This window comes from Syngnathus leptorhynchus, chromosome 15 (genome assembly GCF_054491065.1).
Source record: "Syngnathus leptorhynchus isolate UIUO chromosome 15, UIUO_Slep, whole genome shotgun sequence".
Lineage (NCBI taxonomy): Eukaryota > Metazoa > Chordata > Actinopteri > Syngnathiformes > Syngnathidae > Syngnathus > Syngnathus leptorhynchus.
In genome coordinates this window covers 6,802,781-6,826,092 of record NC_141209.1, presented here as the reverse complement: position 1 = coordinate 6,826,092, position 23,312 = coordinate 6,802,781, and the positions used below count along the sequence as shown (strand labels likewise).

Below are 23,312 nucleotides of genomic sequence, written 5' to 3'. Positions count from 1 at the left end.
TGAGGATTTTGACTGAAGCACTGACTGAGTGCCAAGGATTTTTTGGGAGTATTTCCATCTCATATCCAGCTGATGAGAAGCAACATCCTGTCGCTACATGTGGGGAGGAAAATATGATATGCTACAGTTATGCAAAAAAGATTACATGGTAAATTAATACCCATGACACTAAGATACTGTAAAATACATGTTTATTATTGTGATTATAGTTTGCAGTGGCGCACAACTGCCCCTTCATCATACTCAAAGTTGATTTGACTAGACACGTAGCTAAATGAGTTTACCGAAACATTAATATCTCATCATTATGTCATGAAATTTGACAGCACTGCATGCAGCAATTGTATTCATAAACATATTGATATCAAGTTGCTCTACCCTCAGATTTGATACCCATAGCAGTTTCTTTGGGGATTAACCATGATGCTGTAAATTAGAAATATGAATTTCATACAGAAAAATACAAATGCTAAACACAAATGCTTTTTTTTTTGCCCAAGATTGACTGAAGAAAAACAGACACTGATTTGCAATCAGTCAACACTGTAGCATTTTTTTAGAACAACAATAGAACAAAAGCTTCAAATGCACATTGATTGTTTTATTTTTATTTTTTATTTTATGTGTTTAAGGACAAAATCATCAAAACTTTATCATCCAAATCTTTCTGGGTCGAACGGCAAGAAGCTCCACAGTCGGTCATGGTGCAGATGATTTTTGCCGGTAGTGTGGGATATGGTGCAAGATCCATCCAGCTGGGACCAGCAGAGCCGCAGCAAAAACACACATGGCCAACACAGATTGCTGTAAAGTCCATTTAAAAAAAAACATGAATTATATTTGAAGGATGACAATATACACCTGATCACTTTAAAAGGCAAGACTAGTGCACATAGTTATATTTTCACATTCACTTTTCACATCGCACTTGCTGACATGGACCAGGCATCTCTGAGGTCAGATCGAGCCTTTTATTGTGGCATCAACAAGCGGCTGCTCAGTTTCACTTCCATCAGGATCTCTTAACTTTCAACTGACTTATGGATAATAAATAAATAAAACATCTCCTTTGAGCTGCCAGTGAGCTGGGAAGCACACTTTGCGTGACTTCCTTGCATCACAGACCATAAAGTGCTCTGTAACGGACTGACTTTGATTGGCTGACATCTTAATTCATTTATTTTTTAAGTTTAAAAAGTAATAATAGTGTGAGTCCTACCACTGGCCCGATCTTGTCTTTAGGTGGCTTGTGCTGGATGATTGACCTGTGATCCTGCTGGAAGCCTTTCATCACTTTGGAGCCCCTTTGTGAACATGCCTTAAGAATGGAGAACATCTTTCAGCTCAGGTCACTCTTCTCTACTTGGGACAAAGTGTTGCTTTTGACATTTTCCCCCACTTCCCGTGAGATTGCGGGAAGACACACTTTGATGCAATTCACAACCCTCATCCTGGGAGGAGTCAATTCCACAGCCTTGTGTAAATAAATATACTGGCCAATTTCTCATCAGGATGAGATGGGGACATAAGATAACATGATAGGGGTAAATAAATAAAATGAAATGGTTATTTTCAAAACCTCTATGGAACCAGAAAAAAAAAAAACATTGATATCGGGATAAATTGTTATGGTCAATGTCTATTATGAGAAATATTTTGAATAATTTTACAGAACATCTGCCTGCTGGACTGACTCGTTCTGCAAGAAGCAAAATGCAGAAGTTTTTGATATATTTTCAGTGTTGTTATGTTGTTATTCTAGAACAATAGTATTTTATAAGTATAAAATTCAGGAATTATTTCAAACTGTAGCAATAACGCTTTTGCCTGTGTTGTGTGTCCTGTGTCTCCCTCAGCTGGACATTAGAAGAACTACAACCAATTCAATAAAATACATGACGTGTCTATATGAACGTGTCGTTTTCTAAAATACATAATTTTTGTAATGTATTTATAATCCGTATAATTCTTTAACGTCTACACATGCTTTAATGATAGTGTTCGATGATCTCTCAGTGTCGCTCATTTCAATCTTATAAGAAAGCAAATTAAATTTGTATTGTATTTTAACTATATTTTAGGGCCTCTAATGTCAGCTATAAATGGGCAATATATTGTATGCAGTACTGTCCAGAATAAGTAAAAATTCATTCCATTACTACAAAAAGAAGTCGCGAGAGGGCGCTCGTTCCTGTCTTTTTGCACAACCTGCAGAACATTGACTGCGTTCTGGCCAGTCATTAGTCGACGTTGTTGAGTGATGCCAAATAAAGGGAGAAAGAGGATTTTCAAAACAAGAGTTAGGTGGACAATGTAAGAGTAAACTTTCCTTCACCGATTTTACTGTTATTTCTTGCAATAAGTAATATATACCAGATACTTGAAAATACTTTGATCACAGGCCTATATTTTTCCCCAGTTTAAAAGAAATGCGTTACTCCCACTTTAATTTGAAAGTCATAACCGGAATCTGAATATAATTTTGTCGACGAACTTAAAAAAGGGCAGCACTGGGCCATAACAACCACCCAAGAAGGCTTTGAGCTACTACGAAGGAAATAACAAATAACCAAACTGAAAACAAAACGATCCAAGAATATTTTTTAAACCGCGACTAACGTCGGTGCTTTACCCGAAAGTCGTTGCAAGTGGAACCGGAGTGTTGACTGGAGATCAAATGCGGACGCTGACGTAGAGTCGCGCGTAACGAGCTGAGTTGGAAAAAGAAGGTGTTGAGCTGCAGTTTTTTTTTTCTCCCTTCTCTCCCTCTGCCAGGGACAACTTGGGTCGGAGTGCAGCATTTTTTAGTCAAAGGCAAAGCGAAGATAAAGATATCAACCATCTACGACTACCACCCACTCTGGTAACCTTAATAACATGTTATTTGTCTTGTAACGGTTACATGGCACCGCGATCGCGGTAACAAATCGCTGTTTGTGAGGAGCGAAGTACATAGCTTACCTTTTAGCCTCCTGATCGAGATCTTCCACTAATAACACGACTGTGCTCCACAGGAGTCCCCTCTTTCGTTAGATTAGATTCCAAACAATACTTCTGAATTCAAGCCAGCTACCGACTTGAGTCGCTTTTATCGTTAAAGCACTTTTAAGCGAAGATTCCGCTCAAGCGCCATAGCACCTCCTCCCCTCCTCGCCCCCATGAAGCGATACTAGCTCAGCGTTGACGTTAAGCTAACAAAGCCAAATCAAAACCATTGCATTATATTTAAAACCCGACTAGAAATCACTATCATCTTTTTGTAATCAATTTGTTGATCATTATCGTCGCATATGTGTACTTTGAGAATCCTGCTTATGTGATGCTTTGCTTGCAAAAAATGGTGTGATGGTTTGATTGCTGCAGATAACAGTTTATTGGTTTGTCATAGTGTTACTTCGGTTTGTTTACAATTGCCAGATCACGTAATGTGTCATTTCAGTGTACTCTCCACGTTTGCCTTTTAAGTCATGTGTCTTTGCATCCAGCTCAAGCAGGGATGTCAAACCTGAGGCCCTGGGGCCAGATCTGACCCTCTATGCCATTTTGGTGGCTGTCAAAGCTTGACACAAGTTTTCCTTCACTTCAATTCTGCCTTGCCACATGGAACCAGTATTTTGGGAGCCCAAATTTGATAAATTTTTTTACCAACCAGCATTACAGCCCCACTTCAGGTCTGGCATAGTTTTTTTTTTTGCATCTTTGTATGAATAGATATTTCTTCAAACAGATTTGTGTTTACGGCTAACTCTTTTAAAAGTCTTGTTGCACTTTCCCAAAAAGAAAAGTGTTTTTTCATTCTATTTTTGACATATGTTCCTGTTTACACAAGAGAGATTTGTTTTGCTTTTTGTTCCCTTAACTGTACCCATTGTGAAGCAAACAGTGAACTAAAAACCAAGATACATATTGAAGTGTTATTTTTGGTATAATATTACACATTTGTGCTATAACCAGCCCCTGATGGCTACCATAACTACAGTGTGGCTTATGATGAAAACAAATTTGACACCCTTTTTCCAACACCATAGTGAATAATTATTTCCATGTTGGTGTGAACATCTGCTAAATGTGTGACTGTTGCTGTCATCTCTGTAAAGTGGCGTGGATCCCAGAGAACTCACACTGTATAAATCCTTTGACTCCTCAACATTCAGTATGTACTGAATGAAGAAGGGATTGTTAATGTTGAAGGTTGGTAAGGTGCTTTTAAATCCACTAGTCGACATGGAAGTTCTCCTCCTGACCAGGTTAAGCATTTGAGTCATGGGTTTAGGGCCACATAATGACATGTCATTATTAGAATGACATGCTCACAAGTGCACGACTGGCATAAAAGCTCGTATTTGCTTGCACGTACCTGCCCTGGAACTTTTGAACGAGTCAGACTTTAGCCCGACTGATCTTTTTTCTTGTGCAGCGAGGACTGAACAAGATGCATTGACTATTCACTTAAAAGATGCACGCATAGGTTTTGGCAGCTGGACATTGACTGGCAGACTTTGTCAGGTCATTAGAGTAAGCCTCGTCTCGTACTTTGTTTGCAAAGGTCACCGACGCTGGGTGGTAGGCCGCATTTTATTTTTACAAGTAACCTTTTCCTTAATTTGTTAATTACAGTTGGTATTTTTTTTTTCCTGATTTTATAATAGGCACACCTCTGATTTGACATATTTAGACTATCTTTAACCTATGCTGTCGCTCCCAGTTAGATTTACCCACACGTGTTTTTTTTTTTTTTTTAATTATTCACTGAATGACATCAATTGGTGCATTTAGTTACAGTGAGGCTCATAGTGACTGTGCACTTGTATTGGCACACATTAAATCGATTCAAATCAGATTTTTGTCCACATTTAGAAGAAGCAGTGACACACTAAGGACAAACACAAAACAATAGTCTACAGAATGACTGACTATCATGAGTTCCAGCCGACAGTCTGAAAGGAAATCAGCTGACAAAATCCGAATGTGTAGTGGTGCTTGACCCAGTGTAATCCACAGACTGCCCACCATGAGTCATCGCTCTGGACACATTGTATTTGCTTCTCTCGCATGCCGTGTTTATTCTAGCGGCTTCTAATTCTTCCCGTTTCCTGTAGCTCTTATGATGACGGCGTCTGGCATCATTCAGATGACCCCATTCGCCAGTCAGACTGTCAAATGCAACCCTGAGATGCAGAATCTGTAGTTTTCATTTAAATGTCTTTGACAATCTTCTTTAGTTCTTCTATAGTGAAGGTCACGGTGACAGAATTATGGTTTCTGCTTACTACTGCATTGCTTATTATGATCCTTTTTAGGGTGTATCAGATATCCCAGCAGTCTATAATCTCTGTGGAAAAAAATAAGCTTTGTTAGTCTCTATTTTAATACGGCTTGTCATGGGTGGGACAATTCAAAGTTCCAACTAAATGTCACAGGAAAAGCAGACCTTTTCACAATTGAATAAAAATAATACAGATTTTGGTTATTCTTTAATAGGTCTTCCCCCGTGGCAAAATCCGCCTCGGACTCTGTGCTACCTGCCCTAATTGTTGGTTCTATAGTGTCTGTACTGTGGTTTGGCGCTGTGGTCCAGTTACATCAAAAAACCGGGTGGTTGCCTTGGAGACTAAACCGAGCTAGGCTTTCCTGTAAAGATTCTGTTGTTTAATGAATGTGGTCAACTGCTTGTCAAAATAGCCATATTATTCAGCGTAGCGAGGATGGAATATGTGTATGGCTACGCAAAATCTGGGTCTATTGTATTTATTTTTTCATTTTTCATTCATTTAGAATTTTTTTCGATTTTTTTTTTGCAATTGCAGATAGGTAAGAAGACATACCCCTTTGCCCTGGTAGGGGAAATCCATATAAATAATGAATAAAGTGACTTGACTTCCATTTAAATAATGCATCAATCGTGTCCTTGTAGCGAGCATTTTTATATCGAACTGCTCAGTCGGAGACTGGCTCATTTTTATTGAAAGCTATTAAGAGGAGTGCAACGAGGTGAGTGCCTTGAAAGGTTGCATATGTCCATGTGTGTAAAGAGATGTGGACCGGGGGGGGGAGTGTCTGCTGTCACCTCTCATTAGGGACGTGGAGTCCAGCACTGCCCACCCCCAACCCTTCTGCTCCTACTATGGCACTGCCCCCGTCTCGCTCCAACTCGGGGCTCAGCACAGCGACAACACTGTTTCAGTCTTGAACGCAGGGCAAGTGTCTTAATTCTTAGCTTAATAGAACATGTCAGGTGGGGGCTTTTTGTTTAATGGTGTGAGCCCAGTAGCTCCTTGCGAAGAACGTTCACTGTGCTCGACAGTGCTTTAACATTGCTCCTGCAATGCAGTGCAAATTAAATTTGCTTCACCCGCCGGTGGAAGTTAAAAAGCTGGCAACGTTGAATATATTTCTGCTTTGTTTTTGTATCCTCCTTTGAGAATCCCCATTTCCCTTTTGTAAACAACAATATGTGTATCTCACGGCCTTCCTCTTATCTCTCCCATATTCAAATTCAGTTTCTAATTTTGTCCAAATGAATTCCCTGTGAAGATATTTCAAGCAGCCTAATGAAATAAGGATTGAGCAATGTTTTGGCTGCAGCCTTTTCCACTTTGACTGTATGTTGAATAGCGTGAAGAAAGAAAAGAAAGCAATGAGCACCTTCCCCGGTTGAACGCTCAGGACGTGGTGGGCGGCTCGCTGCTCCACGGGCGCTGACGGGGTGATCAATCGCTATGGCAGGCTGAGATAAAACACATCTATCAATCCAGTTCTCTTTTTTTTTTTTTTTTTTTTTCATTGAGGAATAAGTAATTGCTGTGTCGGTTGACAGTAATTCTGTTTGTAATGATGCACACTGGGGCAATGTCGCAGATGATGCAAATGCCGGAGTTGTAAAAATAGCATGACAATAGTTAGCAGTTAGCAAAACATGTAGCTGTTGATGTGATAATTGATGAATTTTTTATTTTTATTTTACATCCAGGTAAATGATACGCTGATTCCCCCTCCCCCCCTTTAGGATTACTTGAAATAATTCTCCAAGACTTTTCCTCCCTTTCTTCATAAAATATCTTAAGAGTTGAGGTTTGCAGTATTTCTTGTAAAATATCCAATAGCACTTTTCTGCAAAGCCTTAATAGACATAAACCACAATAGCTATTCCTATTAGTTCATACTTGAATGTCTACAGTTGAGAAATATGCTAATGTGCTTTGAGGGAAATGTTTGTTTTGAGGTAATCCTGTTTTTTTTTTCCCGCTCCACAAACTAAAAGAGACCACAAATGCAGAACTAAATTGTGGTACTTGCTTATTGCATCACTGACAAGTTGCAAATGTTTCCTTTTTTTTTTTTTTTTTTTTTTAAACCGCCTTTGTGTTATTTTTATGCTTCAAACCGAAAACCCACCAAACGTCTGCGTTTCATTTGTCGTTGACTCATTGCAACACTCACACTAAGCCCCGTCACGCCTTTTTAAAAAGCTTCTAATCGCTATTTTTAGTGTTTTAACAGATCACTGCGACTGAAAAGGTGCCATAGATAATATTAACTTCTCTTTTTTGATCAAGCTCCGAAACATTAACGACCACATCCCTTTATCTTTTCAAAATATCACCTCATTTTTAGGCTATCACTGCATGGGTATTTACACTGCTACTTTTTTTTCCCAATCTTCTTTGATACAAGCCCCTCCCTCACTTCTACCTCCTCCTCTGTCTCCAGACGTTTTTCGACATGGCAGGTGGGCCCAGAGGCTCTGAGAACTCTTCAGAGGATCCGTGGCGAACACACGACTGAGGACTGAAGGGAGCGCCGCCGCCGCCTGAGCAGAATGACTCAGCAAGAGGGGGGACCCCCACGTAGCAAGTGAAGAGACGTGAGGATGGGTGCCAATGGATCCAGCTACCCACACTCGTGCTCCCCGCGCATAGGAGCCAATGCACAGACGCAGCAGACCTTTATCGGTAAATAAAATTGACATCAATTTACACTAAAGTATGATTCTAATGTACATATATCCAGTGGAACATTATTGGTTAAAACATACAAGTGTTTCTATCACTATTTTTCGAATACATATTCGCAACATTATCACAGTCTTAAATAATTCAGAATCGCCTCTGACGTCTTTCAACCGTAACCCGCCCGTGCAACCTGAGTCGCAAAGAGACAAAGACCATTGTATTGCACACGTATTTTTTCCACCTCTAGCTGTTATCAGGCTCCTGAACGATCCTCGCAGTCCGTAGTTGTTCAACTCAATAAGATTCCTAAGACGGCAATCTCAGGAATTTGGAGCCAGATAAATCAAGACTGATGTTTGTCACAGGATAAATCCATGCCTCAGATTGCAAGCTGTTATACAACACAAAGTATTGATGGGTTGATGTTTTTGTTTGGTTTTCATTTGTCCATATTTTTTTTCCTCAGAATTGAGCAATTTATAGATTGATTTTCCCCTCTGCTTCCAGTTCACAAAACGGATGGATCATTTAAAAAAAAAAAAACATGTTTTGCCTTTGCCACTTGTGATTTCAACAAGCATCATGAAAGTTGAAAAATCAGACCAAATAAAATGATGTGGTGGACCAGATTTGGCCCACGGGCCTTACGTTTGACACCTGTGTTCTACACAGTCGTTGAAATAACACCCACATCGGGGTTTCCCAACTGTACCATCGTGCGCTAAACTGTTGCTCGCGATCAAAACCTTTTGATTTTGAAATATTTTCTACATTTTGAAGTGCCACGTAATCACGTTTGCTATTTAGAGGGACTTTTTGATGGGCGTCTTACATTGCGTTTGAGCTCCTTGGTAGGAATCTATGAGGAACCCATTATCATTGGAGGATAGGTAATTGCGCAACGCTAAAATCCCCTTTTGCCTAAGGCCTGCATTTCTTGGCCTCGGCCCGATCCTGCTGAGGTTCATGTAAGGAAACGCTGTTTAGTACTCCATAGAGTCGCTCACTTAAGCTTGTCTGGCTTACAGATGATACACTGCATTGCAATTATTACGATTGGGGTCATACTGCTTGATTTGGCAGAGTTTCTTTCTCAGCCATATGAGTCCCCCTCATGCCAAAGAAAACTGTCAATAGTTTGAATTATGAAGCCACAAGTGCTCAAATGGGCTGATAATGGTAGAGGTGAACACAGAGGTGAAAGGTTACTTGCTAATGTTTTCTGCAAATAACAGTTTGGACCTAAATGTGCTACCCATATGTTAATGAAAGAAAAACGTTGCAGTGATTTAAATTATATATAAAAAAAAAAGAGAATACATTTTAAAACCAATTGTTTGATATGATTTTTTTCAAATAATTGTTGAACCACAATACAGCATGTCCGATTTTTCTTTAACATTGAACGCAATCTATTTCTGCTTTGCTAGGGACCTCATCCTATTCACAGCAGGGATATGCTTGGGAGTCTAAGCTTTACAGCCTGGAACATGGCCACGAGCGACCCGCCGACAGGAAGAAGAAAAGCCTTGGCCTGGCCACCCTTAAACGGCGTTTCATCAAACGAAGAAAATCCAGTCGCTCGGCGGATCACGCCCGGCAGATGCGCGAGCTGCTGTCCGGGTGGGACGTCCGAGACACTAATGCCTTGGTGGAAGAATACGAGGGTACGGCGGCCCTCAAGGAGCTGAGCTTCCAGGCCAGCCTGGCACGAGCCGAGGCTCCTAGCTTGCCTCGGGATCTGGCTGCCCTTTACCAGCATAAGTACTGCACTGACGTGGACCTCATCTTCCAAGGGACTTGCTTCCCAGCTCATCGGGCCATCCTGGCCGCTCGCTGCCCCTTCTTCAAGACTCTGCTCTCCTCATCCCCCGGCTACGGAGCGGAGGTCCACATGGACATTGAGACAGCGGGCATCGATGTGCCCATGTTCTCCGCGCTGCTGCATTACTTGTACACAGGGGAGTTTGGAGTAAGCAGCGCCGAGGATTCCAGGCTACAAAATGTGGACGTGCTGGTGCAGCTCAGTGAGGAGTTTGGCACGCCCAACTCTCTGGAAGCAGATATGAAGGGCTTGTTTGACTACATGTGCTACTTCGATGCCCTGTTGAGTTTCTCTTCGGACTTTGAAATGGTCGAGAGTTTCAACGAGCGAGGCGCCGGAGCGCCGGCCGCTGTCTCGGGAGGCGGCGGAGGACCAGGCACCCCAGATGAAGACCTTCGAGCTCACAAGGCTATCCTCTCTGCACGCTCACCTTTCTTTCGAAACCTTTTGCAGAGGCGCATTCGTACAGGGGAGGAAATGACGGAGCGTACGCTCCAGACTCCGACCCGAATTGTGCTGGACGAGTCCATCATCCCGCGCAAATATGTGCAGGTGATTCTCCACTGCATGTACACGGATGCGGTGGAGCTTGGACTGGTTCTGCGTGGTAGCCCCTCGACCGGCAGCCTCGGGGAGGTCCAAGCCTTGGTGTCAGGGGGTCGGGGGGCCAGCACACGCACAGAAGAGGCAATGGAGCTCTACCATATTGCTTTATTCCTGGAGTTCAGTATGCTGGCACAGGGTAAGTTATGATCCCATTAACAGCGCACATGCGTCCAAATAAATAATGCATTCTCATGACAATATGTCATAAACCACTCACAAATATTTTCATTTTGTATGCATGCTGTATTTCGTCCTAGACAGTTTTGTTAAAACCTTTGTGTCTCAAACGGGCATGCATTGAAGGCTTAATATTAATATCCCAACCTTCAAGGCAGATTAATCACATGTTAAAATATTCCAAGTATGACTTCTGCTGCCCAGACTGCTCTACAGTTTCCCGTCACAGGTCAGAGGTGTTAAAATTTGCAGCAGCTTGGAACAGAATGAATAGAAGTGATTCTGGTACCCCTTAGCCAATGTACTGTATTTATTATCTTAGTTTAACTCCTATTTTGGTGTAAATTACTATCGCAATACTATTGCTCTATTTTATCTTGCCCAATGCGTCTTTTTTCAAGTCAAAGCTGTGAAGACAGTTGAACTTCTTACATAATGGCCTCCACAAGCTCATTTATGCTTGAGACAAATATTGAAAAAGCACAGTTAGCGCCGATACATAGACAAAAATCTGTCGACTACCGGCGTCGGGCGGTCTGATGTAAACAAAGGCAGTCAGCTGATCACACACCATCTCGTACCCTGGAGATGTACTGTCGCTGTCTGTCTGACAGCTTTGCCAGCGAGCAAGCAAATGGTGCCATCCGACACAGCCCCCCCCCCCCCAATTCGGAGGGTATTTTTATCTCGCCTCCCTCTCCCACTGAGCTGTGCAGCACTAATCAGTTCCCATGAAACCTCAGTGAGGAATGTGGCAAGATAGTTGAGGTTCGCCCCGATGTCATCCTGTCCAAGTCGCCTTCCTTGTCTGCTTTGCAGCTTCCTGTTATTCCCATTTTGAAATCCCGTTTTTAACACGTCTTTCGCAACAGCCCCCCGAACACTCTAAGGTGTCATTTTAAAGACTTTTGTCTGTGGTTTGACTCGAAAATAAATGGCAGCAGCTGACATGGCAAGAGTGTGATTCTGACTTTCTCCATTACACTCCAACTTTCTCCATAGCTGCTGTCTTTGGAGTCAATGTCAAAATGATGACTACATTGTTGAGTGACAGCCCAGATTGGACTAGGTCCATTGGGCTATGAGCAAGCTATCAAGAGAAAATAAAAAGCCAAGAATTACTACTAGTGGCATTTAATTCCCACAATGGAAGTTTAGTGCCACCGTTGGTGCCAACCTGATTTCGAGAAATACGACAAGCATGCATAGAAGGAATACTTTTCCCAAAAAAAAAAAAAAATCTTTCACACTAGTCTTGTTGCGATGATGACGGACAGGAAAAGTAGAGTCAGTCATTTTAAACAGTGCTGTCTTTTCCTACACACATGCCATTTTTATTTATGTAGTCATATTTAAATAATTTGATATAGGGCAGTTGTGTGAGTGTTAGTGAAAATATGCTGATGTAGCCTTTTTTTTTTTTTTTTTTAAACTCGGCCAGAAGATGACATAATGACAGATGTCAGGCCGGCCAGTTCACACAAAATAAAATGTTGGCTCTTAGACCAGACTGAAGCAGTTGGAGGTTTCAAGGGGACACTGGGTCTCTTCAGGAGGCAGCAGGGAGATTTATTTCAGGAGGCAGACGAGGAGAATATCCTCTCATCTGTCACGCTGTCGTCGCCATCCCATTCCGCCCGCTGTCTGTTAGCGTTACCGGCACGGAGGTGTTTCTGCAGCAGCTGAGCGCCATCATCCGTCATTATTTATCCTCCAGACATGTATCCCTTTATTATTTCAGTATTGCAGTATTAAAAGCCTTATTAATTTTTCAAGTGCCCTGCTGAGAGGCCTGATGTGGTTTTGTTCTTTCCTTTCGTTGGCCCTCACCGACCATCCCGCCTCTTGCTCGCGGTCGCTGCCTGGTTCGCTCAAATCGCCTTTGCTCGAGTATTACTCGCGTGTGATTCACATTCACGGGGTTGTTTACAAGCCATCAAGTGCAGCCTCCATTTTAAATGTTTTTTAGCGGTTGTGTGCTCCATTAACATGAAGTGCCGCATAATAACAAAGATTCAGTCAGTGGAATAGCGTGAGAGGTTACCAACTACGGAGAGTTCATATTGGCTATAAGTGTGAATTTTAATTTTCAAGTTCTAATAAAAGCACACTCTCTTTAGATGGAGAGCTGCTGTGAATTTTAATGGGCAGACGTGAAGCTAAGCTGTTTGCATTTGCGCATGTGTGGCCAAGGATGCACACAGAAGACTGAAGAAGACAGACGGCAGAGAAGATAGTCAAAGACGCAGCTGGCGGGGAAACTAGACATTTAGTTTATAGACGGCTAAAAGGCAAAGTGCCATTGCTTTTTGTTTCGCTTTTCCAAACTTTTCTGTTTTTTTTTTCCCCCTCCTCTCTTCTTTCAGCTGTTTCTGTAACTTGCTGATAAAACTGAAAATGCGCTACAGCTTATCCATTCTTTGTAAGAACCGCGTTCATTTAGAAATACATTTTAAACCATATGGACAAAAGTATTGGAACTAAAAGGAAGAAAATACAGGACCACTTCCAAAGTCAAGCATAGGTTGTTGTTTTTTTCTTGAAAGTGGTAGACCTCTGATTTGCTTACATTTCAAAACGACATATTTTGCCTCAAATAATTTGGCCGTGTCACATTTACTCAGGCGCCCGAGTGTATTCATTGTGTTTTAAGAGCAGGCCAAAAAAAAAAAAACCCCCCCACATCAACCTCTTGAGGCATTTTTGTGGGTCGGTGTGTTGCCGAGTTAAACCACTACCTGCTGTTCTGGTATGCGCTCTGATTTAAGAAACAGCAAGGAGGATGTGACGGTCAATTGAACGTGTGAACGTGACGGGGGAAAATCCTGACGTGTACCTTGTTTTACCTGAAAATCTTCTCCAATCAAAAACTCCATGACATCAAACTTGTCTCACCGGCTTTCTTCTCACATTTGTCAGGCTGCGAAGACATTATTGTGGAAAGCTTGTCTCTGGACTCACTGGTACCCATCCTCAAGTGGAGCTCGCAACCGTACGGCTCCAAATGGGTGCACAGGCAGGCCATGCACTTCCTCTGCGAGGAGTTCAATCAGGTCGTCACTTCAGATGTTCTCTATGAGCTCGGCAAGGAGCACTTTCTCAACGCGATCCAGTCCGACTACCTACAGGTGAGCTAACAGAGCTAAAATACAGCAGTTAGTGCGGCATTTGTCAAATAAAACCAGCTTCTGGCCTCTGGCAAAACAGTTGAGGTGAAATGTTGTAATCCAACTACACTAGCCAAGATGGCTTGCATCTTGCTGGAACACTGTCCAAACATGTTGCACTGTCACCTCATCCTCATTTAGCAGCTGTTCTCCCCCCCTCCTCCTGACAATATATGACCTCCTTGTCCTGATAATTATGTTGTCTCCCTGCACCCTCCTCTCCCCCCCTCTTCATCTCATTTGCAGGCCAGTGAGCAGGACATTCTCAAGTATGTTGTTAAGTGGGGTGAGCAGCAGCTTATTAAGAGGATGGCAGACAGGGGTAAGATAATACACTCTGTAATTATCCTCCCAACACAGCCCCCAATCATTCGGAGAATATTTCACACTTACTATAGCTTTCAATTTATATTTAAATGCATATTCAAACACTGGCCAAATTTCAAAATGTTCTCCATATGTCACCTCAAGCTGACTTGTAAATGATGATCTTCGAAAGCAAAAGGAAACTCCAATTTTAACCTGCGGTAGTCATCGCAATTAATTTGATGCGATATAAACGACTTGTGTACTAAACGTGGCTGTCCGTGTTCATATTTGTCCAGAGCCCAATCTGTTGAGCGGCACAGCCCACAGCGTCAACAAACGCGGAGTGAAAAGGAGAGACCTGGACGTGGAGGAGCTTAAGGACATCCTTTCCCCTCTACTGCCCTTCATCCGAACCGAGCACATTTTGCCCCCGCACAGCGATGTACTCTCCGACGCGGTTAGTGTTCCCATCCTGTCTTTTCGAGCCGGTTTCTGCGTGGCTGCATTATGGTTGGACTTATGGCCTGTTCTCCTCCACAGCTCAAAAGAGGTTTGATAAGCACGCCTCCGTCAGACATGTTGCCCACGGCCGAGGGAGGGAAAGCCAATGCTTGGTTGAGGCAGAAGAACGCCGGCATCTACGTGCGCCCTCGCCTCTTCTCTCCTTACGTGGAAGAGGCAAAGGTAAAGACACTTGATTGATTGGGTTGTCAGATGATGGCACACTGAAAGAAGCCCTTGTTTGCGATGCTCACTCAGGAATTCGATTCTCTAGCAGTTTTTCATATTTGCCTAATGAACTGTAGCCAGGTCTATTTACGAACATGCCAAGATTGCTTACGAGCGTGTCCTTCAAGTGTCAAACGTCGGCACTCTGCAATTCCGAGTTTCCATTTGCCTTTTTCCTCCTCAGTCGGTGCTTGATGAAATGATGGTGGAGCAGACTGATCTGGTGCGGTTACGACTCGTACGCATGTCCAACGTCCCAGACACCCTCTACATGGTCAACAACGCCGTGCCGCAGTGCTGTCACATGGTTAACCATCAGCAGATGACCGTTAACTCGGCCGCTGCTCCGTCAGTGGTTGCCAATGAAATCCCAGGTAAGTTGTTTTTAGGAGAAATTTGCAGACCCATTTGGAATAGGTACACTGAATAAAAAAAAATATATATATATGAATCGTTTCACTTGCTACACTTTTATAACTAATTGGAACACGTTTTAAAGTCATTGCAAATTTGAACACAATAAGTTGCAAGAATTTTAAATTCGGATGTCCGTCTTGCAGTGCCGCAGCTCTCGGTAGTGAAGGAAATGATCCGGAGGCTCCAGGAACTCAGACACACAGAGCAAGTGCAGAGAGCCTACGCCCTCAACTGCGGCGAGGGCGCCACCGTCAGTTACGAGCTGCAATTGCGAGTCCTCCGGGAGTTCGGTTTAGCTGACGGAGCCACCGAACTTCTACAGGTTAGTGAAAGGGGAAGAAATTGCAGACATTTTAGCAGATGACAAAAAAAAAAAAATTCACCAAATTTTTATCTTTTCAGAACCCGTACAAGTTCTTTCCCGACGAGCGATTCGGAGACGAGAGTCCGATTCTGGCTCTGCGCCAGGTGGGTCGATGTCGCGTAAACAGCAGCCCAGCCATGGATAGCATGTTCTCAGAGCTGGAAGGCGTGGCGGCTTTCCACTTGCCGCTACCTCCCCCGCCTCCCCCGTACCACCCCCCTGCTACACCCAGCCACGCTCAACTCAAAGGCGCCTGGCGACCCCGCATTCCCTTGCCGACCCCTACCCGTTCCTTCTCCTACCCCTGCAACCGCACCCTTAGCCAGCGCCATGCGGCGGCCAAGCATGGCGGCTCGGACTTCTCCTCCGTGCCCAGACCCCAGCCCCCAGACTGCACCAAAACGCAAGCTATGGGCCGAGCCTTGCTATCCGAACAGCAAGCGGTAAGTTGTGTCTGTTCTGTCTCGAAAGAACAGGTGACATATTTCTTAGCTCGGCCCTTTCTACTCGATTACAAATTTTGCCCGTTCATTGTTTGGATCACTTTTGAAAAACATCATCACAAACGTTCCTCTTCTGTTTCAGATGGGCATGGAGCCCGTTAGGAGGGAGTTCATGCCCGACATCGCTTTAGGCGTCTCGGTCATGTCGTTGAGGGAGCAGCACATAGCAGAAATGGATCGGGAAAGTCCTCACAGCCCCGTGGGCCACCCGGGGCTTCATCTGCCCCACGGCCCCTGTCCTTCCGTCCGCCACGGCCACAACCACGGCCCCGGGCACGGGCACTCCTGCAAGCGACACGCCCCCGATCCCAAGCTGGAGATGCAAGCCGAGTTTCCCGACCTGTACGACTTCTCCCGTCGAGCTTCATCTCCGGCCCCCGTGCACACTCTGTCCACGTTTGCGGGACCGGACCTCTATAGCCACAGCTGCGCCCCCTCGGGACCCTTTACACCCGTTTACATCACCGACGCTCAGTCCCAGGGCCACGCACAGGGACGGACTGGCCCAGACCCACTACGGCTGGATGTCCTCGGTATGAACCCGCAGAGGCACGACGCCGTCAGCCCCTCGGGGCCGCAGCCCAGGATGGGCCACGCGGCGAGGGCCCGCTCAAACGAGACGGATCTGACTCACGGCTTGGGCCACCTGCGCTCGCACAGCGGAAACATGGACGGTTACGAGGACAGAATGGCCGGACCTCGAGATGCTCCGGAGGAAATGGTTGTTGTCGGGGAGTCATCACAACCTCACAGAAACAGTGTCAGCGAGGACATGGCCAGAGACCGCAGGTCACCCAGCAAACCTGACTACCCGTACAAAAAATCTGCACTTTAACCCCAGTAATTGAATTCAGAAAAAGGGAATGACTGACAGCCCATCGTATCGAACGGTCAAGCACTAAATACACGTGTTCAACAAAAGCACGTGGAAAGGCAATTGCTTTTTATTTATAGGATGTCCTTTTTTTGTCCGAACTCTCTGCCACTTGACTCCATTCATCATCACACAGAGTCCAAGGCCAAAATATGCATCTGGAGGTCACCCTGGATCCATCCGTGTGTGCTGATTTGTCGCTTGAGTCGGAACATTAACGTAGCTCATTCGTCAAGTGGCGGTCAGACAAAAGACGCCCCTTTGTGTCGATGAGTCACATGGCCCGACAGGTTAACAATAAGCAACACAGTCTGGTTGTAGGAGAGCATTGTGATCAAAACTGGCTTGTTTTGGTTTTCTGTAGCATCCCATGCAGCTAGTTTCCACCGTGCTGAGCAGAGCTGGTCTTTTCGCGCTCCTTAGAACTGCCACGTCCAAACCAATTTCGTTTCTAATCGAACACGCTTCACACTGTCTTAGAAGTGTATTATTTAGGATCTGACCATATTTCTATACCTACCACTGACTAAATGTGGCCACTAGGGCACATATAGACAACCATTCACGTGAAGCAGCCCAGGAGTCCCGATAGCATGAACCTCAGATGTAAGAAACCTAAAACTGTAGCAGGCGTGTCTTCTTACTGGTAAACACACACACACACACACACCAAAAGGTGTGGTGACAATCTCAGTACTGTACTCGCACATTTCCAGCCTGGTCTCTCTGAACATATCAGAAGGAGCACAGCAGGCTGTGTGCTTCCGCTCCTTCCTCTTAATCTAATAGCATCAACTCATCAAATCTTGAAGCCTTAACCAATCCTCTGAAGATTCCATTTCAGCTACCTTCAAAGTCAGTTCTCAATGATGTCATTCTATGTCAAGCCACGTGTTAATTCACGATGAAGTGTTTCCCAACCGTTATTAAGGGAAGGTATGTATTTTCCATCAGATCAGTTTTCTTCCAACAGCAGGAAGAACATTTCATTGTTCTTACCTGTCAGTAGATGAAAATATTTTTGGGAGGAAATAAGTTAAATTGGATGAACTTGGATATGTGGTTGGGAATCACTGAACTAATTGACTGTTCTCACTATGGACTGACAACCATCCGGCCTCGCGCAGTCAGCGTTTGTAGCTCCAGAACCATGCAAGTCCACGACTGAAGCGCACATGCCAGCATGAGTCTTTTTTTTTTTTTTTTTTAATGGGGGAAGGAAAAAAAAAAAAAAAAGGAATCGCATGAAGAAATGTTGCTGGCCTCCAGTGCGCTCCAATGGAAAAAAATTGTACATAACCAATCAAGCACCACTTGTTTGTTTATGGTTTCTATTGCATTGAAGTGGTCGTTGTGTACTTTTGTCCTGTCATGAAACTCGCTGCGAATGTGCTGTAAAGATTGTGTCTCGAAAAAAAGATTTCCTTTTGTAAATGTTCTGCATTTGGGGCAATTTGCTCACTATTGTAGGTTGTGTGAATTGTCATATCCCCCCCCCCCCCCCCTCAAGAAAATCAGATTGCAAACGCAGAACTAATTTTCCCAGCTTGCTTTGTGTCAGCAGGGGGGAAACACTAAACTTAAGATTCCTCATGTTCATTTTTTGCGTAGTTGTTGACTTTTCCAAGAGGATGTTCCGTGGTTGTTTTACTCTTTGCTGTAGCGAGGTCAGTGCCTTCCCTGCCTGCAGCTGGGTTTTTATTGTAGACCTTGATGTCTATGCAAGCTCTTTTCTACCAGCTTACCAGCCTGCATCGGATAGTTGTAGCTCCTTTTTTCCCCCGTGTATATAGATGTTATTTAGCACTTTTTTTTTTGTTTTTAGTTGAATATATGAAATATTGTGTTTGGATCCTCACAGGTACGTCGTACTTGTCTGGCATCTTCGAAATTAATGTTTGTAGACTGATTGCATTTAGTTTCACTGAATCTATTTTTCTATTGGCGCCTCAAAAGGTGCGCAACAGTGGTCCTCAAAAATAAACTGGTTTGATATTATGAAATAAACTAGTCATGTTTTGCCATTTAGAAAAAAATTATTCAACTTTATTAAATTGCCTAAAGGACAAATTTCGTAATAAACAGCAGCATGTCTTTAACAGACTTTTTCCAAGTATTCCCAGTGTAGAAACAAAACATCAAAAACAAACATACATGCATTCATTAGAAACTAGCTTCAAATCTGAGGCATCTTGAACAGAAACAAGTGTGCTTCCAACATTGCACTTTTTTTTTCTTCTTCTTCTTTAACAAAGGGAAACTTTTTATGGAGAAAGCACCACAAGACTGCAGCACTTCAGTCACTGGTAGCCCGTGTTGACCTTACGCTGCTTTTTAGCCTGAAGCTCCTGGAAAAGCTCATATACAGCTTCCGCAGTGACTTCCTGAGCGAGACAATGACTGGATCAGCAGACAACAACAGGAGACTGTCACAGCATAACAGGAGTCAAATCCAGTTGTTAAACTAAAATAATTATTCAAAATATATATATTTGGATTAATTCAATTTACATTTCAACAGACCTAGCCTTTTTTTTGTTTCATAACTAAATACATATAGCTTTCCAATGCAAAAAAAAAAAAAAAAGTCCAGATGGATGTGCTTGGGCATTCATACAAATGAGTTCCTCACCTTATTTTCATCTGCACATTTGTTCAGTAATCCAGTTACTGCAGTAGCCATCTCGTTACAACCTATAAGAAAGGAAGTAAGATTAATAGGAGCACACAAATATCAGTGTAGCCACAGGAAAAAAAACTGCACACTAATTCTCACCGTAAATGAACTCCAGCTGCTGGACTCTGTCCATTGAACTGGTCAGAGCCATCAGCGGATGCTTTCCAAACGGCTCGTCCAGGCCTCTTCTCTCGTAGGCCGTAAGTGAGTCGGACAGGTCCATGAGGAAGTGGACCTGTGCGGCTACGTAAGCCCTCTACAAAAGCATTATACATGAGAAAATTAACAATTTTAATAAGAACAAGTAAAAAAGCTTGTCCAAGGGGTGGGCAATGAATTGAGTGAATTATAAAAACCAAGAAATATTCAATAGTGAATTGTAAATAAATATATATAGAATAATAATAAATAATACTTGGGCCAAAATATTATACTATTGCTTGATCATGTACATTGTGGGTCACTCCTGGGCTAGTCAGATCCTGGAGACCCACCTTGCAGCTTGTACAGGTGCACAGCAAAGAGCGCCACGTCGATGGCCAGAACACCGCACCCTGTTGAGGCCGTGACACATGCAGGGACTGGAAATGCTTCAGTTTGCAAGCCCCGGGACAGTCTGTCATGTCCCCGTGGCTCCGCTTGCGAGGAAAGCTCCTGGTTGGCGTTCCCTAATATGAGACATAAAACATCCGAAATGATCAGGCGGTGAAAATGAGCGGTTTACAGTAAAGCTGGCCTTGTGAAGCGCAGCCAAAGCTGTCTGCAGAGACACAGACAGAGGGGCCTTGTGGGTCATGTCTCTTCTAATTACCCAAAAGGAAGCCTGTCACGTTGCTCTTCTGCACCATCAAGTGGCAAAGCTGGAGCCCACAATAGACAAAACATCTGCGCCGTTTCCGCACGACACCATCGTGCCTTTCAAAGGCTTCCACATCACACGAGAATATATATATATATATATATATAGTGTAACTGCAAGTACAGTATATGCTTGCCAAGTATAAAAAGTAGTGTACATTATGTTTATGGACATGTACTGTATTGCTCTAACATGACAAAGATTCATATTAATATAAAATTGAAACCTTGGGACGATCATAAACAAGAGGCCAACTGTATTAGATTCATAAAAGGTTAGCTAAAATGATGTTTGTTCAAATAAAAGTGGCCCCACCTTCTGCTCAAGACTGGTGGAAGGTTCTTCATGGCTAATTTCACTCGATTGCAAAATGTCCTCTTTCTTTTTTGCTTCCTCTACGGGCTCATCTTTCTGCTCCTTTAGCTTGGGTGAAACTGAGAATGAGACAAATGTATAAAAAAGTTGTTTTTTTGGTTTGTTGCTGTTATCTATGAAGGCGAATTACCTGAAAGGTGAGCAGCATACGTCCACAAGAAAGGAGCTTTGTTCATGCAGTCCTCGCACACCATCTCATCCAGCTCCTCCACTTCGCACCGCAAATGCTAAATGGAATCAAAACTTTTCATATTTAGTGAAGTGTATTTTTTTCTTAACAGAGCTATTTATATTTTATTCTAAGTGCATTTTTTTGCATTTGTCAAGAATAAGTAATACACACCCTGGTATGAAACCAGTCCTCACAGATGACACACTGAATCATCTCATCGTTGACCTGTGGAGAAATGACTTCAACATAGTAAATACATTCAAAGCAACCAAATGCCGGTGCACAAATGGGATACCTTGTCCTCCTTGTCTGGAAAAGGTCGGTCGCAGGAGCAGTAGCGTCCGAAGAAGTTGTGATTGTACAGGTTTTTGGGGTTTACCTCATCTTTGGCCTATCAGAGTAAATGATCACAATAAGCAAAATACCCAAAAATATTTGGACTCCCCAACACTCATTGGCCATTATGCACTTGGCTATATTTCAAATTAATACATTTGCATGACAGGCCTGATCAAATTGTATTGAATTATACAGTACTTGTATTGAATCCCATGTAATTAAGCAAGCATACTTAATTTTGTGAACCTGTTTGAAAATGAAAGAAAATTCTTACCGGAGTAAGTTTACACTGGAAATCTCCAAACTTGCTGTTTCCACAATCACAGCGAAAATTTCTGTCGCAAAAAAGCAGGGAGAGAAACTTAAAAATTTATTTACGGTCGGGGAATACAACGCGACTTACTCAACACATTTGAGTACATTCAAAGATTCTCTATACTATTTGTTCGCACAAGATAGTTCACCTCAATACCATACCTTTTGGTATACAGTTCAAAGATGTCATGTCCATCGTGGCATTTGTTGGCACAAGCCAGGCAGATGCCAGCAGGCTGCGATGCATCTGGTGTGCAAGTGTTACATGCAAACACAGCCTGTCTTTTCACATAGCCCTGTGAGAAAACCGCATATAAATATAGCTTAAAACAAAATAGAACATCATACAAATATGAAAAGAAGTTCAAGAAGTGTATTTTACGTGCGCACAACATTCTTTTGCATGGGTGGAAGACAAAAGGCGCGTTTCTTACACGTGAGTAAGAGCAGTTTTCGGAGTCACTTCCTGCCAGTACGCACAAAGCATGCTCCAGGTCCTCTTCACTTTCAATGGAATCGTCAAGTTGGGAGTCCACTGCCTTTGTCGCTGCCATGATGTCAAAATGCTGAGAAGAAAACGAGTGTATTCGGTCAAGGAGCTGGAGTTGGCGCAAAACAATGTTGCAGTTCCGGGCGGGAGTTTGAAGCCTAAACCACGCGGCGGAAGAGACGTCATTGTATGTGTTTATTTGGTTGGATTTATTTCAGCATATTCTAATTAGTTTAGCCTGAAAGAGTTTAAACTAAATATTTTTGGTCTATTGTTTCTGTATATTTTCTCATATTAAATTATTCATTTTTTTGTGATTATTATTTCAGCTTGTTTTGTCCTATGGAAGTTGCAAACATTTGCCAGCAGGGGGCGTTAAGACTTGTTTTTTATTTGTTCTTGTTGCTATTTCTTTCCCACCAGTGGTGATACAGTACAATAAAAGTTTGGTTAAAATGAATTAAGATAAAATATTTTGCACAGTTTTGATTTATTTTAACGTGCATATTCTCATATTCAAATTTATTTAATATATAATTTGATTTTTGTTTATTTCTGCAAGTACGTAAACAATACAATTTTTACAGCTTCATTCATGTTTTACATGATTTGTCCCGTCCTATTTTCACACCGTGATGAAGGCTGTGTATATGAAATGAAATTTATCTTTCACTTTTGTTGTTCACTGTAAACTTAAATATATTAATATATTGGAATATATGGAATTCCATGACTAATATTGTCACAATTGTTATTTTTGACATACCTATCGCACACTATAGTCTTAATATCGTACGTTTAAGGCTTTTTTAACGTTGTAGAATGACGTGATGGGAAAACTAATGTGCTGATCATGCCCATATAGGTCAGTAAATTCAAATCTTTTTTATTTCAGTGTTGATACTTTCTTTGACATTTTTAAGGTGGACTGTTTTGAGGTTCTCCCTCGTGTAAAATGAGTGCCTTGGCTCAATAAATGTAGAAATACTGGTCTTCATCTATATGCTGGACCTTCAATAACAGGAACCACAAGCTCAACTTCTTTGACCGCTTCTGGTTGCCTTTGCTTACCATCGGACATTTAAGGTATACGTGAAAAATAAATACATTTAGGGTATTAATGTTTTTTTTTTTAATCACTCAATTGGACATTTTAGAGCCA

At 42.7% G+C, this 23,312-nt stretch overlaps 2 protein-coding genes and 1 long non-coding RNA gene across 4 annotated transcripts; 1 reads left to right on the top strand and 2 right to left on the bottom strand.

Moving 5' to 3' along the window:
• Nucleotides 1-596: 596 nt before the first annotated feature.
• On the bottom strand, nucleotides 597-3,151 carry LOC147045405 (uncharacterized). Of its 2 annotated transcripts, XR_015068330.1 has the most exons (3): nucleotides 2,962-3,151; nucleotides 1,220-1,318; nucleotides 597-804 (listed from the first exon to the last, which is right to left on the bottom strand). It is a non-coding gene; the product is annotated as an uncharacterized LOC147045405 (long non-coding RNA). The 2 variants fall into 2 exon arrangements; XR_015068329.1 differs by lacking the exon at nucleotides 2,962-3,151 and having other exon boundaries at nucleotides 1,220-1,508.
• btbd7 (BTB (POZ) domain containing 7) lies at nucleotides 2,500-19,171 on the top strand. The gene is made up of 11 exons (XM_085931876.1): nucleotides 2,500-2,863; nucleotides 7,711-7,952; nucleotides 9,383-10,519; nucleotides 13,480-13,688; nucleotides 13,974-14,049; nucleotides 14,333-14,493; nucleotides 14,577-14,720; nucleotides 14,950-15,139; nucleotides 15,326-15,504; nucleotides 15,585-15,989; nucleotides 16,132-19,171. Exons 2-11 carry the CDS (start codon nucleotides 7,871-7,873, stop codon nucleotides 16,882-16,884), a joined length of 3,336 nt encoding a protein of 1,111 aa, XP_085788002.1. The 5' UTR covers nucleotides 2,500-2,863; nucleotides 7,711-7,870; the 3' UTR covers nucleotides 16,885-19,171.
• On the bottom strand, nucleotides 18,940-22,305 carry LOC147045403 (putative E3 ubiquitin-protein ligase UBR7). Its single transcript, XM_085931877.1, has 11 exons — nucleotides 22,095-22,305; nucleotides 21,823-21,956; nucleotides 21,620-21,680; nucleotides 21,302-21,397; nucleotides 21,178-21,231; nucleotides 20,965-21,061; nucleotides 20,775-20,893; nucleotides 20,095-20,268; nucleotides 19,700-19,856; nucleotides 19,556-19,617; nucleotides 18,940-19,307 (listed from the first exon to the last, which is right to left on the bottom strand). Exons 1-11 carry the CDS (start codon nucleotides 22,212-22,214, stop codon nucleotides 19,224-19,226), a joined length of 1,158 nt encoding a protein of 385 aa, XP_085788003.1. The 5' UTR covers nucleotides 22,215-22,305; the 3' UTR covers nucleotides 18,940-19,223.
• Nucleotides 22,306-23,312: the final 1,007 nt, after the last annotated feature.

What these genes read in the sequence shown, in the direction of transcription:
- btbd7 (XM_085931876.1), top strand. Translation starts at nt 7,871, where the DNA reads ATGGGTGCCAATGGATCCAGCTACCCACACTCGTGCTCCCCGCGCATA. An exon ending in GTTCAGTATGCTGGCACAGG is followed by an intron (nt 10,520 to 13,479) that starts GTAAGTTATGAT and finishes CACATTTGTCAG; the next exon opens with GCTGCGAAGACATTATTGTG. An exon ending in GAGCCACCGAACTTCTACAG is followed by an intron (nt 15,505 to 15,584) that starts GTTAGTGAAAGG and finishes TTATCTTTTCAG; the next exon opens with AACCCGTACAAGTTCTTTCC.
- LOC147045403 (XM_085931877.1), bottom strand. Translation starts at nt 22,214, where the DNA reads ATGGCAGCGACAAAGGCAGTGGACTCCCAACTTGACGATTCCATTGAA. An exon ending in AAAACTGCTCTTACTCACGT is followed by an intron (nt 21,957 to 22,094) that starts GTAAGAAACGCG and finishes GTTTTCTCACAG; the next exon opens with GGCTATGTGAAAAGACAGGC. An exon ending in TTCCAGACAAGGAGGACAAG is followed by an intron (nt 21,232 to 21,301) that starts GTATCCCATTTG and finishes ATTTCTCCACAG; the next exon opens with GTCAACGATGAGATGATTCA.